This window comes from Poeciliopsis prolifica, unplaced genomic scaffold (genome assembly GCF_027474105.1).
Source record: "Poeciliopsis prolifica strain line A6 unplaced genomic scaffold, Auburn_PproV2 SCAFFOLD005, whole genome shotgun sequence".
Lineage (NCBI taxonomy): Eukaryota > Metazoa > Chordata > Actinopteri > Cyprinodontiformes > Poeciliidae > Poeciliopsis > Poeciliopsis prolifica.
Window position 1 is genome coordinate 2,794,921 of NW_026562380.1, and position 18,194 is coordinate 2,813,114.

General features: G+C 37.9%; 1 protein-coding gene across 2 annotated transcripts in view; it reads right to left on the reverse strand.

Annotated features, from left to right (window-relative positions):
- LOC129359707 (arginyl-tRNA--protein transferase 1) overlaps positions 1–18,194 on the reverse strand; it is a 62,331-nt gene that overhangs the window by 21,467 nt on the left and 22,670 nt on the right. Inside the window, exons 7-10 of one of the 2 annotated variants that reach the window (XM_055029526.1) lie at positions 16,939–17,067; positions 11,270–11,302; positions 5,874–6,055; positions 1,489–1,588 (exon numbers count right to left, since the gene is read on the reverse strand). In XM_055029526.1, the coding sequence (XP_054885501.1) occupies positions 1,489–1,588; positions 5,874–6,055; positions 11,270–11,302; positions 16,939–17,067 (444 nt within the window). The remainder of the gene's footprint in view (positions 1–1,488; positions 1,589–5,873; positions 6,056–11,269; positions 11,303–16,938; positions 17,068–18,194) is intronic. The other variant, XM_055029525.1, reaches the window with a different exon arrangement.

The following is an 18,194-nucleotide window of genomic DNA, read 5'->3' on the forward strand; positions in this document are numbered from 1 at the left end:
TAAACCTCCAACACAACACCAAAGAAGTCTTAAAAGAGTCAAACAATGTCCCAGTATGTCGGTGCATTAATGAACTGAATATATGCAAATCAGACAGAGAAGCAAAACACTGTGCATGTTGCTGGGAGCATGTTTGAGCGTGGGTGCTTTTCTGTGGGACTGCGAGAGTCTAAAGGTGGGAAATGGGCAACCTTCTCACCCTTGTTCTGTGTTCCCTCCCCAAGGGAAAATTGGAAGAAGTGGGGAGGTTGCGAGCTAGACGCTGCAATGACAAACACACAAGAAAAGGTATGGGGGAGGGGTAGTAAATGCCAGTGTGAGAGGGTGAAGTGCTGTGGTAACAGCGCAAGTTCTCAGACAAACATTGTGTTCAAAATTCAACACACAGACGCAAACACAACACACCCATGTGCATTCCTTGCACACACTGTCAAACTGAGAAATTGAGCAAAGCGTGAAGCAAACCCAAAGCAAGATGAAAGATAAAAAGATATGACGGTTTGCCATAATCTTCAACAGCACATCAGTCTCCCACGGACAGAAACAATCTCTGGGAACATCTAACATAGAAACCGAGGATGGTGTGAATGAATAAAAGAGAAAGGAATGAATAGTGATGAACTGAATAATGTACAACAATGCTACCCTGAAAAATATGGATTGCAGATTTTAAATAACGTCATAAATTTTGAGTCAAGTTTTGGTATTTTCCCAGAAAATTTGGCTGAAAAAGTCTCACAATGCCCAAGTTCTTTAGGAACTAAAACCCAATTTAACATAGCTACAATAATTAGCATCAAAGGAGAAAAATGGTTCCAGTAGTATGTTAATTAGCACAAGAAAGCAATTTTCCTAAAACAGTTTGTGGTGTGGATTAGCTTTGAGCCCTTCTGCACCTCAAATGTATTCACCCTGTTGGATATTTCATCATTTTTTTTGCTTTTACGAATCAGTAATGATCAACAAAATCTGCCTTTTTTACAAAAATAAATACTAAAAAAATTGTTTATTGTCCAAGTAGAAACTGACTCCTACAAAAATGATGACAAATAAAAATATGCAACATAAAATTAGATTGAATAAGTGATTTCTAATTTATCCAGTCAACATTTTTGTTGATCACGATTAATTTGTGAAAACAATAAAAAGAGAGACATCCAAAGGAGTGATTACTTTTTACGTAAACTGTAACAGAAAAAGCAACCCATTTCAATCTCTTTTTGTGTTTTTATAAATGGGTTTGTACTCCATGAACATGGACATCAGTTGTTGTTTTTTGTCACAGAAATATGTTAATTAAGAAATGCATTTGGAAAGAAAAGATTCTCACAGTCACTGAAACCAGAAGGGGTCAACAAAAGAGGAGAATACTGTAAGGATGTACTTTTTATAAGGGGGTAAAAACAAAATGAAGCAAATTGGATTTATATTCAGAGGTGAGGAGCCTTGAGTTTCTGAAAACACTATGTACATGCTAGTGCAAGATACCTTGTAGCGCATCTTGGGACAGGAGTGAACGTAGAAGCCCAGATAGTAGTAGCACAGCTTGGTGGACTGTTTCTGCAGTTTCCTTGTGAAAGCAATCTCCCTGTAAGGGGAGGGACATAAAAGCACAGTTTGTAAAAACAGTTTTGCGGGAAAAAGCTGCACAGAGATTAATCTTAATTTATTAAACAAAATGTGGTTTTATTTTTTGCATATTATATTTTCTGAATGAAATTAAAATTACCCACATATAGGTTTGCGCCTGACAATGTCAACAGATGATATTAAGATAACAGAAAAAAATAAACGGAGGTGTACATTTACTCCTAACATTAGGAGTATTACGTGAGAATTGTAAGATGGCTTTATGAACAAACCCACTTGTTGACTCCTCCTTACCTGAGGAGTCAACAGGTGAACCTGTAAAATTAAAACTTTTATAACTTTTACTGCCTCCATTTTGATTAAATCTGAAACAGTTTCTTAAAAGTCACAAGCATCTTCTATTGAATTCTATTGAATTTCATATTAATACCATCTTACTGTGCATTGATCCTGATGAATGTTGTTTTCACTGTTTATTTTTGCATTTTAAATCTAGTATAAAATTTATTGTGTTTTATGTAACCAAACGTCCAACTAGGGATATGAACTGCAAATTAGAACATGCTATACATATTCAAGTGTACTTACTTATTTAACATTACTTATCATTTGCCTCTGTAGAAATAAACCAATAAAGTAAAAAAGAAAAACTGTATGAATAACTGCATGATTGTTTTTATGAACATTTGAGAAGCAAGAAAAATACATTTAATTGTGTACCCCATTTGTTAAAGAAAAATGACATTTTCTTAAAAATTAATCTATGAATCATTTGTATATCGAAGAAATTAGAAAACTGAAATGGTTCTAGCAGCTTTGACCAGTACCAAAGCTCAGGATGTAAACACCCATTGCTTTTCTTGGACTCATCTCATCATGGAAAAACAACCACCTTTCCTCTACCAGCATTAACCCCTGGGGAGGAGAAAAGGAACTGAAGAGAGTGTGTAGAATGAAGATTAAGAACCTGCAGGATTTATGCACCACTTTCAAATACAGTAAATGTCTTGCCTGCTTTATTTTTCCACAATAGCTTCCTCCTTAATTGCATCCTTTTACTCAAAGTCTTTTCCCCCTTTCCTTTAGCCATTTCCTCTCCTCTTCCATACCTAAATTCAAGCTTCTCTTTTTGCTCCCTTTTTTGTTTCTCTCTTCCTTCCAGTGCTCTGTGCATCACCCACTAAAAGAAAGGGGAAGCGCTCCTTTTTTTACGATGCTTAAGAGACAGAGAACGAGGCCTTAAAATAAAATAGATGCACTGAAAAATAAGACTTGGGACAAAGGAAGCCAGAGAGAAAGGAGGGGGAGACACAGGGAGTGAGAGAGCAGGAGGAGAATATAAAAGAGAAGGGTCAAGAAAGAGAAAGGGATGGAGAAGAGAGGCAGCGAGAGTGAGGTGCTAGAAGGTCACCCGCTTTCTGCCAGGTTCCTGGGTTCCCATCCCCTTACTACAAAAGGGCCCGGCAGGCCTGAATTAGAGGAGGGGGGTCAAGAGAGGGGAGGCACCCATTCACAAAAAGCCATGTTTCCCCCTTTACTTGAGGCCTTCACACCCCCACCTCCAGCCCCATGGCAGCAGCTTGAGTCTGCCATTATCCCCTCTTCAGCCATCTGACACTCCAGCACAAGCCAATTATCAAGGCCTCTGCTCCTGCACAGCTTCCCTCATACTGATGTGCATATACACACAAAGGGCCTAAAACAGAGCATACCACGAGGAGCTGGCTGCAGATCTGCAGTGCATGCAAAAGCATTTCCTTCTGAAAACTATAAAATATCATCTATCTGCTTCCTGAATCTGAATCATAAAGCGAGAAAAAAGAAATTGGAAAGCACACAGAGGCTATTGTAAACATATCAGTAATTACATTGGAGTCAGTATATCACAAAGTTGTTTTACCTAAATGGAAGCTGTTTTAAATGTGAATTTTGCAAAAGTGAATCTTGCTTTAAAATAACATGTCTTTTAAAACACAGCAATTTTTCACACCACAAGAACCTCAATAAGCAACTTTTTGTTTCTGCTCTTCTCTGTGTCTTTTAGGCCTGAGATACAGTAAGCAAACCTTGTATGTATGAAAGATCTCAGTGTCTCCCCCTTCTGTTTCACAACTGAATTACATGCAAAAAAATGCAAAACAGATCAAATGAACAAGAGCACACCTGACACAGAATATGATTATAGGATAAATAAGCATTTCCTTTTATGAACACCTTTAGTGATTTTTAAATGCTGAGTCAAACAGTATTACAACATCTGGAAAACAATTACTGTGGCTGCACAGATTCTACACTATAAAGTGTTTTTCACAAGTTTTCACCCTCTTACCCAAAAACTTGATGCTATATATGAAATTCAATACACTTGCCTCAAGATGTTACCTTACTAGTAAATAAAGCCCACCTGAGAACAATTCTATCTTAGGATAGCACATCTCTCAGCACTCCATAACCTGTCATGTAAAAATGAAAAGACTGTGGCACTACTGAAAATCCACCCAATCTGAAAGGAGGGAAAGAAGTGGATCAGACACAGAAACAGTTAATGGTAATTATGGAGCAGCTGCAAAGAGCCACAGCTCAGATGAAGAATCTGTCACTGGAAAAAATATAGACACACATTCCACAAATTTGACCTTTGCGGAAGAGTGACGAGAGAAAATGACCCGTTTTAATTTTCTTAAGCCTTTAACTTGACACAACAAACATAAAGAAGACGCTTCTCTAATCAGACAAGACCAAAGTTCAACTGCTTGGTATAGATTCAAAATGCTATGAGTGGAAAAACCTAACACTGCACATCCGGTGCTAATAACACCGGGGAGCATAGTAGCATAAGCACTATGCTGAAGTGGAGGTTGGCCTCCAGCAGAACAGCCTTACACATACAGCCACAGTTACTATGCAAAGGTATAAATGATAGCATATTCATGTGTCAGAATGGACTAATCTAAGTTCAGACATGAATCCATTTCAAATCGGTTTCTCTAAGACTTGGAAATTTGTGAATAGACCCAGCTGTAACTACAGCAAAAAAGATGGCTTAACATATTTAGTCATGGGGCTGAATAGCAAAAATCACACCACACTTTTCAGTTTTATATATACAACGAACTGCAAATCTAGAATGATTTTCCCTTTTTCCCACTTTTTGTTGGTCTAGCACATGAAGTACAATCAAATTTGTGGTAATATCAAAAAGTTCAAGTTGGTATGAATACTTAAGCAAGTCACACTTATGCGTCTACGAGATGTGACACTGAGGCTGACTGAAAGAAGGGTCAGAGTAGACTCTGGTACTCAGATCAATGGCAAAGATGGAGGCTTTTATCAAACTGATGGATCATCAGTGTTACACCCCTAAACTAAAGAAAATGAGTGACAGAGAAGCAGGCAGAACAACCTCTGCAATGTACAGATGAGGCACTACAGTACATTAAATCTGAGGTGTTGTCAGCTGTGGGCTGACAACAGAGAATGAGTGTGTGTACATGGGCTTCCTCGAAGACATACTTAATCAGAATGAGTAAAAAGTGCTTTGGAAAACATGTAAATTCTGTGCAGCAGGCTGTAGAGGCAGTCTGTAAGCCAAGCAGACTCGAGTGTCCAGAGCAGATCAAAAGATCGGACTGGTGTCTGTAAACAAGGGGAAGGATTTCAGTCCCGCTGGCTCCCTCCACACAGAGCTGACTGTGTTACGCTTAGACTCAGGCTCTTAAAATAATAAGTGATGGGAGACTGTGAGATCAGGATGACCACGGAATTACCTCTATGCAGGCAGCAGCAAATATTTTGACCTCTGCTTTGCTGATTTAGTTCAAGATTACATCTGTACCTACGCCCAGACACCCAAAGCTCAGATTGCAACCTCTGAAAATGACGCACACATACCTCTGTCTTCGACCTCTGAGGACAAATATTTTAAAAAGTCTTTCTCACATTATTGAATTACATCTTACAGGAAATGCAGGATGTGTGTGCCTATAGGGTGTGATTGCGTTCTTATATTTCAGCTTGGAGGAGAGAGCTGTCGTCAGCTGAACCACAAACAGAGCACTGCCGCAACCAATCAACTCTGAAGAAAGGGCCTCTTTTTTTGTTTTACCTAAAGCATAACAGAGCCTATGATGTGGGAAACAGTTCAACAGCTCAAATAGAAAAAGAAAAAATTTCAGCTGAAAGGCAGAAGAGAGATCAACAAAAGAAGTTAATCATTTATAACGGCTGGTGTTAAGTTTTTCCTCCGCAAGCAAAGATCTCTCTGTTGTCCAGGAATTACTGACCTGAGAGCAGAGTAGGACCCTAAAGACAGCGATGTAAAGTCTGGGTGGTAGTAGAGGTAGACAGACGACACACATGTCGGCAAGATGTCAATCACTCCCACAGCTACGATGCGTCCATCCAGCCAGTACTGTTGGTGGAAGGAGCCGTATCCCATCTCCGGTCCATCTGGAGAACGTTCTGCCTGGAGAAATAATATCAACAAAAACAGGAATAAAGGAAAGGAACAGATTAATGAAAATAATTTAAGGTCATTGTTCCGCTAGAAAATGAACCTCTATCAGTCCTTAATAACAAAAAACATTTTTTAATAATTTTCTCTACCCAACATGACCAGCTTCCCTGTTCTTTCTTAAGAAAAGCATCCACATAGCATAAAAATGCCACCATATTTCACAGGTGGCTTGTTTAGGAACATGCAAATAGTAATAACTGTTGAGTTACAAATAATTCATTCTGAGCTGTGAATCTTTGCAGCTCCTCCCGAGTTACCATGGTTGCTTCTCTGATTGCTCTCTTTACTCATATTTGTAGGTCTGCAGCTGAGCCATAATCTTTCTATAGAAATATTGAAGGCTCAGGATATTGACAACTTAACCCTACATTGAATTTTCCACAACTTCACCTAACCTGCCTGTTGTGGTCTTAATGATGCCATTCACAAGCTGCATGTGTACTGAGATTGTCTATGTCTACTATATTAAAACCACCAAAACACATTGGATTTTGTGGTTATAATGAAGCAAACTGAAAAAAAACAAAGCTCCAGTGTAAATCTTAAATATATATTCACACATCTGTATTATAACTGCTGCATTTCTCGGCCAAGTCTTGTGCATTATGAGTGGGTGTGTACAGTAGCCTCCCATTTAGCCTGCTAATGGTTCCCAAATGTAGAGTGAAAGCTGGAGCAAGGAGGGGTTGCGGCTGGGTGACGTGAAGGGCTGACCACAGAAACTCTCCAGGAGAGGACTTTTTAATAAAAGAACCTGCGTGAGCAAAACCCATTCCACCAAGCGGTTGTGGCATGCTGCCAAGCTTTCTACTATATATCTGCGTTCACTCATTCCATGTGGCACCGAAGAATGTGGGTGTAGGTGTGCACCCGTGAGCTCGAGTCTACCCTATTAACAAAACGCTTACGTTTTTCACAGACACACTGTTTCTCATAAGAATCTGCATGCTGGGTTTTTCAATCAAACTACTTTTGCGCTTTTATCCCTGCGGCTTAAGACCAGAGGCTTGGGGTTAGGGTTAAAAGTCATGTTAACTTGGAGTATTTATGTGTGTGTGTGTGTGTGTGTGTGTGTGTGTGTGTGTGGTGTGTGTGTGTGTGTGTGTGTGTGTGTGTGCGTCTTTCTTCAGTGCACGAGTAACAGGATCCTGCTCCTGAGCCAACATTCATCTGGACGCAGTTAAGCAGCAGACACTGCCAGTTATCACAACACAGAGAGAGCTGGCTGAGTAATCCGGGGATCCGCTGGGGCCGCATTCTGACCAAATTAAACCTGACCAAACAGAAATAAGACACACAGACTGAAATACACACTCCCAGCAGAGCTGATGGTTTTCTTAGATGTAGCCGGTCACGGGTCTGATCACCTTTATAACACCATTCACACCAGAGTCAGGCACAACTATCTGTTTATAGAGCAGCTTGTTATTTCCAGCCAACAGTTACTCCAAAAACACTGGAGTCTGTGTCAGAGGCCCCACTCGGTCATTTACAAGCTCTAAGTAATGGAAAAGAACACAAACTGGTTTGTTTCGCCTCACCTGGAGTACACACGCCTGTCTGAGCCTGAATGTTATTATAAATACTCATGCACTGTCCACTTCAGATCTCATCTGACTGACCTGCATGGCACCTCAGACGACAGCTTAATAGTCATGTCCTTGCCACTGTGACAACAATCTCAACATTCCCTTGAACACTTCAAACCACCTGCCAGCTTTCCCAGTAGCCCCAAATCACTGACATATGGCCGAAACACAAGAACATGTGGGCAGCATGCAGAACAGAGCGGAGAGGTAGGTGAACACCATGGTGGTTTCAACCTTTTGATTGTGTCCGAAGTAATGTTCAGGGAACAAAAGTAATTTAAAAAACTTTGATAGTGATTGTATTTAATTGAGCTCTGTGCAGTTATAGTGCTTAGTAGCATCTTTATCTTGCAGCCTGGTCATCCCCTTCCTATGCAATTTCACTCGATTCTCATCTCACATCTGTGCTTTTGTTTGAGCTCTTTTCTATTTCACTGGATTCCTTCAGTAGAATTAGCAAACAGAAGTATGAGTTGTGAATAATGATGTTGATTTTATGCAGTGTTTTAGAATTGTGGTCTGTCTGCAGTTCTAGGAATGTATCGTGTGACTATGCTGTCACATTTATATTTTTATAACAGCCTGCTGTATGGTAAACAATGGCTTCATTGGCAGCTAAAACACTGTTTAGATCATCCAAAGTTTAGAAACCACAGGAAAAGTTTGAAACTTATAGGTCTTTATGCCTAAAATCCAGTGAAATGAATGCTTTTAAAGTTTATGATTTTTATCTAAACACAAAAAGTTGTATGTTTAAATTGAATGGAGTACGTCAAAGTATACAACTTTAACATAAACCAATAAAAAGAAATCTTTACTTTTAGATATTTGAATTTTTATGCTACAAAAAGTACGGTCATAATTTGCAAATGTTTCCATACTTAATTTTCTTTTTCATACAGGGTGGTCGAATGTTTTTCAAAGATCTTGTGGAGCTAATTTCTTACTTTAAATACAGTAAATACTTTTATTTCTCATTGAGGTTTCAGGCCATGCTCTACAAAAGTTCCACAAAAACACAGAGGATCTCACTGAACAAACCACTGAGAGGATGATGAATCATCTACTAACCTTAGTATTAAGTGCTCAGACAGACAAATTGAGAAAAAGCTCTAGATAGAGAGCACATAATGCAGGAATTCGAGTTCAGTCCAGCTTATAAAATTTAAGCCACCTCCAGCTTCGCAAAACTCAGCATGACTACTCCTCATTATATTTGAGAGTTGCCACTGTTCCTCTCATGGCACTAATGTAAATGTGCTGTGAAACGAGAGGAAGGAAAGATCCAGGTGTTGTTAAATACCTGGATTTTACCATGAATCCTCTGCAATTCAGAATAAATGAAACACAGCAACAAATAAACACACAGGTCAGACAGCTGCAGCTGCATTTGTGGGGCTGTGCAGTTTTTGCAAACACTTTTAAAGATGCAGGTTTACATGTGAGCTGAACCACACGGTTTGGAGGTCCATGTGGCGAGCGTCTGTGTGTATATGTGTGTGCTCTAATAGCTCTCAGATTAGAGACAGATGGAGAACAACACGCAGAGCAGTGCAGATTTTTATGCATGATAATTCAACACTTGGAGAGAAACGGGAGGAGATGGAGAAGGAGATTGTCGAAAGTAATAAAACCAAGTTGTGCAAGAGGAGGCAAAATGAAAAGGAGATGGCCATTTGGAGGGGAGGAGACAGTCCAGGCAGAAAAATGTGTTAGGCAGCATGCCACTGCGTGAACACGTATCTGTATGTGTGCTGAACTGTGTAATTCAGAGTGCCTGGTCGCCAGCTTTGACGAGGTGATAAAAGCTTGTTTCCTATAAACACTAATGATGTTCATTAGTGAAGACCTGAGGGGCCACACGGGACAAAACGGAGTGACTGTGTTTGTGTCCGTCTGTTTGAATGTGCTTCTGGACGTCAAACCTATTAAAGTGGCTCTAATAAGTACCCGTCTTGGGGTCTAATTGTTGCTGTAATTGTCCTGACCCAACAGGGCCACTGGTGTTTCTCAATGACAGAGCTCACCGGGTCTTTTGTGTGTTCATATCCTGCAATGAAAACACAGAAGCTTAAAACTATGTTCTCTTGAGTAATTTTTCTTCATTTTAAATAACCTAAATAGCTAACTTTTAAAATGAGTAAGATTTTAATTATATATTGACCTTAGAAGCAGACATGGAATATTTTTGGTGCGTAAAGACTGAGCTTGGTAACAATCACAAGTATAGTTGAAAGAATTGAGTTAAGATTTTCAAATGTAGAAACGTTGCACAAACTGTCAAACGTAGTGATGGTTGCATTATGCTGAGGTTGTGTTTCACTGCCAATGGTTATGATTAACAGCATAAAGAAAACAGAATAATGACGGAGGGACTACCTCCAACTTGGACACAACTGAGTGTCCAAGTTTCAACCATTTTGGTCTGGTTACGCTGCAACTTGCTAAATGATATTCCTACAAGTACGTGAGGTGGGTGTGTATCTTTGAGGGTGTGTTTATACTTTTTCTCTTTGGATTAGTGAAAATTCATCATAAACTCAAAATTTTAGACTCAGTTCAAATTTTTAAAAGTAATTAAAGTTGTCTGTGGTACATTAATTCCACAGACACAGGGAGAAGAACAATTAAAATGTGTCTTCAAAAGCCCTAAATTAATATTATATTCTTGCTGACCTCAGTAGACTGCTAGTATTTCCAACGATAACATATTTGGCTAAAATCCTCATATACTTGAGACCCCCACATAGGAATGCTACTAACTGCCTATTTTAGTAGGCAGTTATTAGCCTAAAATATGTCAGCACTACAGAAGAACCTGATAATCAACAGAAACACAAAAACTTAATGGTTTAGGTGCTTTACAAACACAAGTCAAGTGGCATTGCATTTTGGCAACGTATTTCAGCTCTTCAAGTTCCATTTCCTTTCAAATACTTTAAATATGCTCCATGAAAAAAGTCTAACTTCAGAAAGTAAATTGGAGCTATGTTTCACAAAAATCTGAGAATACTGAACTATGAACAGGTCAACTGTATGAGTGCATGTAAAATTATCATTGGCAATGTAATACTTGAAACTGATGGCCATAAAAATCAATGCATTTCTTCATAATTTATGTCTCACAACACAACGTAATGGTAGTGGTATGTTCTTTCTATAAAAGAGCAAAATCTGCTCTGAGGTCCTCAAGTTGAATGCAGTAGTATTCAACTTGTGCAATCTGGAGACCACATTCCCAGTTTTCCTTTCCCCCTTCTACTTAGGTGAGGCTAAAGTAGCACCCCAAATATGCAAAAAATCCCCTTCTTGAATATTTTAACCCCACTCAATCCAGCTGAAGGCTCATTGGGGGAGAGCAAGCAAAGGAAACATATGTGGTAGACCAGGAAAACTGGTGAACAGTTGTTTTCATTAGGATAGTTCTGTTTTTTAATTGAGAAGTGTAAGACCATAAAAAGCATTTAATCTTTGAACACATGGAGCAAATCCTTCCAGACAACACATATGGACAAACACAAACATTTTGAAAAAGGTTTTGTTTAACTGTCAACAAGTTAAAGAAAATACATACCTCTAGTGGTGAATCACAAAGAAATCTCCGGAACTGTGGGGAGAACAGAGAGAAAAGATAGAAACTGTTAGTTCTCTAGGTCACCAACTCTTTTCAATAGGCACAAATGAAAACCATACACATCTCCTTTGCAGTCTTATATTGTTTATCCGTTTCCATTTTCTCCTGGCTCACAGAACCTTCCATTCTGTACAGGCATAAAAGAAGCCTTTATTTACACAAATGAAAACATTTACCCTTTCAGCCAAGACCTGCAGTCTAGGAGAGGACACAATGACAGCTAAAATAAGCAGCGCTGCCAACGTCAGAAATTCATCTCTCAAAGTATGTTAAAACACACAGCAGATAACAATTACAGTGGGGGTCTCTGTGTTTGGAAATAAGCATCTTTGGTCTATTATCTATAATATTTCCTGTGCTTCTTTTTAGCTGAGGAATTGAGAATGGTGTGTTTACAGTAGTATTGGCCTTTGGGCAGGAAAACAAACTCTGCCTCCTTGAAGATTATCCGTTCCAAACCTACAAACATAGCAGTGATGGACAGTTTTCACTTTTATACTGTCGCACTCCATTTCACGAACGCATAATATGTGACTCTTATTTGTTTATTTTCATAATCTAAAGTTTGATGTGTGTTGAGCAGGTCACACAAAAACAACTATAAAAATATAAAACACATGGACAAAAAGGCTGCAGATAAGAGTTTCATAACAGGAGGCATAATTTATGCTCGGTTTCATATTGTCCAAAGCTGTTTCACACACTAAGAGTTTACATAATGACTAAGTTTATTTACTGCCAAAATCCCCAACTCTTCCAAAAGAGAGAGCGTTCCTCCATTTGTCAGCCACAGCTGTTTTGAGCACCAATGACATTGAACAAACTTTATTACTTAATGCTAAGAGGTTATTCTTTTGTCACAGTTTTCCATCATTTCACATTGGTCCATACATGAAGCACATTTTGTGCAAATTTAGATATTGTTACTTAATATGCATGCAGTAATTTGAAAAATTTAGGTTGCAACTTTGTCACTTTTGTGTCACTGCTAGCTTGTTTCTTGATCCACAACTAGTAGCCCTCAATTATCTTGGGCTGCAACTTCAATGTTCTATACATTGAGTGAACCCAAGAGGTCAAACAGTCATTAGCTAAACTAATCACTAAGCATGTTAAAGTCTCCTGTTGTGCCAGATACCGCAAGAATGTGAACATTTATTTTTTGTTTGTTTTTTATTGCTGTAATATTTCCAAAACTACAATACACTTTGATTATTCTAAACTCTACAGGCATAAACTACAAATCGTAACAAACTAAATGCAAGTTTTAAAAGCCATTTAAAGTGTGAGAAGCAAAGGCAAAACTAAACATGCTACAGAGTGCTTTTACACACAACTTCAATGTGTACCACATTAAAAAGACATGAACAAATGAAAGAAACTGCTTAAATGTAAGACAAATATGATTATAATCTGAATTTAATGCACATTAATTTACCAAATATGTCATCCAGGGAAAGTAATTGGCATATTTGTCATATTATTAAACATTAACTGGTGCTTTATAATGTGCATACAAGCCTAATAAGAGTAGTACTCATAGAAAAAAAATGCTGCAAACAACTACTTTTTGAAATGTGGAAACTAATTCTATTGAGTCAGCTTTGCTGTTGTGCAGAAGAGCTCATCAAGATGTAAGTAAAGTGTAATTTTCCTCTCCTGGCTCTGCCAGTCAAATTACTAACTGTAAAACATCCAATGTGCAGCATAGCTGAAAGGCACAAATAAAACATTTGTTAAAACTGGGGGGGAGGGAGGCTGGTTTACCAACAGCAAAACAGCTGCAGTTATTAGATGACATCATTTATTGGGGCCTTACAAAATTACTGGCTACAGTATGTGTGTGAGTGAGACAGAAATACCAAAAATTAATTTGTGGTTGAATACTGTACCGTTTAGTAAGCCACAAGCTAAATGTTAACTATGCATTTAAAACTTTTAATGCATCCAAATGGATATGTGGAATGTGCCTCAGCTCTAAATACCTTTTCTCAGTTTCTCTTCCTCCCCCTCCTCCTTATACCACCTGCAAGGTTAACCCAGAAATGTAAATCTACACTGTCACAGCCACTGCAAGATATGACGTTTATGCAAAGGCAATGTCAACTGGCATGGAGGAAGAAAAGAAGGATTTCTGCATAACTTGAATAGCATCAACTTTTTTTTCTCTGATCAGATACAGAGTCAATCCATGAAGCAGCAGATGGAACATCCTCATGTGCATCCACACATGGAGTCCATCTCTTCCTCTTCAACTCTCCCTTTCTTACAGTAAACACCCATGTGTGTACAATTAAAGCTCGCAAGCAGCCATTGCAAGCACACACGGTTGTGTTCTTGCACACATACAGTACATTTAAACAAACACATCTGCTTCAGCCTAATTGCTACTTCAACCTCTCTCATCAGTGTGATCTTTGTACAGTCAAATTGCTGCACTTATAAGTGACAATATGCCTGTATGAGTTATGTACAGGCATAAGTAGAACTAGTTATGCCAGTACAATCTGTTAATATTTTGTTCTCTTTGGTTACAGCTTTGCTTAACGTATATACAAATAAGTTACAGAGACTTGTAATATCATGCAAAGCTCAGAGAGTGGTAAAAACAAACCAGTGTAGAGTTACAGTGGAAACTTGGTTGCTGAGTTCTGCTGAATGTCCTTATTGTACACCAATGTGTTGAAAATAGTTATTTTTTTCCATTTGTTATTTTACTAATTTTTCCTGCCCAGACATTTTTTTCAGGAGTTTTTGTTTACATCAAATGCAGATGTAGCAGGATTTGTTTTTCTGACAATGATTCCCACATGTGCAGGTACTCAAGAGTCACAGCTCAGTGAAACAGTTAAGACCATTAAGCAACTTACTGTTTGACTTCATGTGTGCATGCATGCCTATCTAAATAATTGCTGGTATGTGCTTCATTTCTGTCAGGAAACTAAAATTAGATGAAGAGGAAATTTTTTTGGCTATTTTCCAGTCATGCCTCGCCAGGAAATGCATACATCCTTATACAAACAAAGCACTTCCCCCTGTTAGGACCTTAAAATTTCTAAATATTGAAAACTTTTGGGTAGGGTTAACTTCACTCAGCACAAACACATAGTTTTTTATTGTCGACTGGCTCAGAACCATATTAATTATAACCAAAAATGCTGTACAAAATGAGACCAATTCTACACTAAATACAAAGCAAGCAAGAAGGCATTGTAGAAAGATTTATTTCATGCTATCTTTTTCAGAATCAAATTACCAGAATTCTCTGTCTATTTCAACAAGACTGAAAATCCAAATCTATGGCAGATATTTGATTTATTTATCCACTTTACTTGTAAATAAAAGCAAACAAAAAGCTGTGAAACATTTCCAGCATTTTTCAGACCGCATACAAATCCTGATAAGCTCTCTATCTAAAAAAAAAAACAGAAATAAAAACTTGGACTTTGATGAGTCAAAAATAAAATCTGTAGATTTTGTAAAACATTGTAAAAAAAAAAAAGGAAAAAAAGAAAAGAAAAAAATTGCTCTGAGTGGCAACTATAACAGATCAAACTGTACAAATTAATAACAGAGCTCAAACAGAAAAACAGCAGGTTTGCATGTTAACACAACATTTTATTCTTGCAGTCTGTTTTGTTTCAGTTCGTCTTATTTGTTACGCTCCAGTTTTACAGCAGGAAGACTTGCAAACACAAATCTGAAGCTCTGCCTTTACCATTTCTGAGAAAAGCGGCATCAGATGTGTATTAACATGCAAAACACATCCCAAAGAACAACAAAACGCATCCATGCTCTTTCAGCATGTACATCCTCCCAAACAGGGCCATTCTCTGTCATAAATTTACTTCACTAGCCTAGCTTGGACCTGGTTCCTACAGATGAAGGAACTAATCTACAAAACTACCTTGATTCTTGGAAAAATATTCCTGCAGTGCAAACACCTTAAAACCTATACATGTCCCATTGAAAGTGGGTCAATATTATGTAAACAGAATGAATCAATAGTCCCCTATAAAAGCTACACCTGAGGAATATAAATGAAGAAGTGTTCTTTAAATGAAATTAACCCAACCATAATTCACCCCATACTTATACCTCTATATTCAGAACATATCCAGCATGGAAAACCAATTAAATGAAAAAGAAAAAAAAAATCAGTGCAAAAAAACCTCCAGGGAGCAGAGTCACTGATGCAGTTCCACACCTTTATGCTACATATATATCGAGCTGCAGCTATTCACACATAATACCTTTTAATAGAGTTAGTGCTATGGCACCAGACAGGAATCTGACACTGTCTGCCCAATCTGACAGCCTTCATTATTTATTAATTACCTTATTTTACAAGCTGTAGAATTTTGTATATTTACCTCAGCCTGTTGGCAGAAGGGTGGAGAGGGCTGTTTTTCCACCCTAGAGGGATAAAAGGCCCACTTAGGTTGGATGGGATTTCTGGATCTTGAGCAAACTTTTAGAATAATTTTACACAGAAATAAATTACATTGTAGCTTACACACCAAATAAGTTACAATATGGTTTTCTGTGTCTTAATTATAAGACACAGTAATGTAATGTGTTGATTGAACTTGAACTGTTTATTTGGTGTCAGCCAGATTTATTGACCCTGATAAATATTTCTAGAGGTCTCTACAGAAATTTAGATTTTACTTAGCATCATAACACACAAAAAGTTTTTTTAGAAAAGTGAAACTTTTGATTTGAGCACATTTTTGCAATGGGGGACAATGTCAAATGTTGGAAAATTACTATTTTTAACAACATTATATGTAACAATTATTAGTTAGTTAAATGCCCTTCAAATTCAATGAAACTGAAACTTTTTTAAATTTAAACTCAGATGTTTTCAGGAACTCATATCAGCATTAACGATTAACAAAATAAAGTCTTGTAAAGAGATTAGGATAGTAAAAACAGTAAAAAAATATTATAAAAAAAAAAGATTATGGTGTTCATAGCAACCATTAGACTATATTTACATGCCAACTGGTTGTTCCGGAGTGATGCTGAAAAAGCCATTATTCTCCTACCATCACAAACTTAGGCATGTGGAAATTGATGAACCTTACCAATTTCCAATTTCAACTGAAAAAAAAAAACATCCCAAAGTCATACATACAAAGATAATAAAGGATGATGATGTGTAACTCTACCAAACCTCATGCCAAATCAACCTGGAAGTTATTCACCAGACACAAAACCAACCTGCTTCCATGCCTACCTCTGAACTAACTCCCATTCCAAACATAGGGATTTTTTCACTACCATTGTAATAATAAATTGGCTGATGTTACAGTATGTTTCAAGATTAGAGATTAATAAATGAATTGGTTTGTAAACATTTTTATGGTGTGATATCTGCAAGAAAGTGCTGAAGGTAAAGTCTCTAACCTCCTTATTACCATCTTGTCAACACAGACTTAACTTGTCATAGCTAATATAATTCTGTATATAGTTGGACCTTATTAAAGTGCCTGTTTATACCAACAATCTGAAATACAAGTAAAAATAAAAATAAGGTAGCAGGATATTGTTAGAAGCATCCACAGTAACCTCCAATTAGGTGAGGGATATTAATCATGCAGTACCTCACTCTCTCTACATTCACTTGGGTCATCACCATGAATGGCCATCTGGTAGCGGGCGTACAGTGCCGCCGATTGTTGATACGATGCAGAGAACTGGGGGTCCTCAAAGTTCACCGGCACTAGCCTCACCTTCAAGCACAAGCCGTGGAGGAGACAAGGTGGAGTGCATTGGGGTTTATGAGGATTGACAATAAATTTGAAGACGATGAACAGTTAGGAAAGATGTTACAAAACAAACAAACAAGGATGAAGGGATGCACAGTTAGCAAATAAGTGCTTTCGTATCTTTAGATATGCAACAATGTCTTAGTGATTGAGCAAGGTGCAAACTTCTACAGAAGCTTGAAAACAAATTCTGAGACTAATGAGAAACTTGAGGATGAGGCTAGTGCACTACTCGGTTTTTCTCTCAAATCGCTTGGAGAAACCCGAGACGCAATATGGTGTCTGTGGTCCAGGACAGCAGAAATTTTAGAGATCACTCCAGACAGACTGAAACATTCTCTTCTTTAATACCAGAGACCCCCATAGTGACCATCAAAAAACATCAAGGTAAGAATAGATGCACTCGGAAAGAAATTAAAACTTGATTGTAGTTTGGATACAAAGGACTTTTAAATAAAGGCACAACGCTTGAGTTACTACCCTGATACAGAAACAGATTTAGACAAACACCACTCTCAACAATGATTTTATTTTTTTTTTAGTTAAAAATATTTAATTCATTGAGTAACAAAAGATATCCAAACCAACTTGGCTGTGTGTGAACAAACATTAGCTGCTTGTGCCACCCCCTGGTTGGTAATAACTGGCTATTTGTTTTTATATGGCAGTAGAGGAATTCTCATTTACAGTTTAAATTCAGCCCGTTAAGGCTGCTTGAGGTGGAACAGGCTGCATAAGGGCATGCTGCTGCATCTCTCTCAGATTTCAGTCAAAACTTTGACTATGTCACTCCAAATCCTTTCAATCTTTGGTCTAGCAGATGCCCTTTAGTCACTGTCATGCTGCATAACCTAAAACCAATTAATGGATTCATCAATTACTACAAATCATACAGGTCCTGAAGTACCTGAGGCACCTATACCTTGGAACTCTCCAATGGATGCTATTTATGGTCTTTTTATTGTTGTTGAATCATAAATGGAGGCAAGTGAAGCCTGCAGAGCTTTAGATGTTCAGAGTTTATATGTGACCTCCTATATGAGGCACTGATATTGATAAAATTACTCCAAAATGTTGGAGTATTTTTGAGA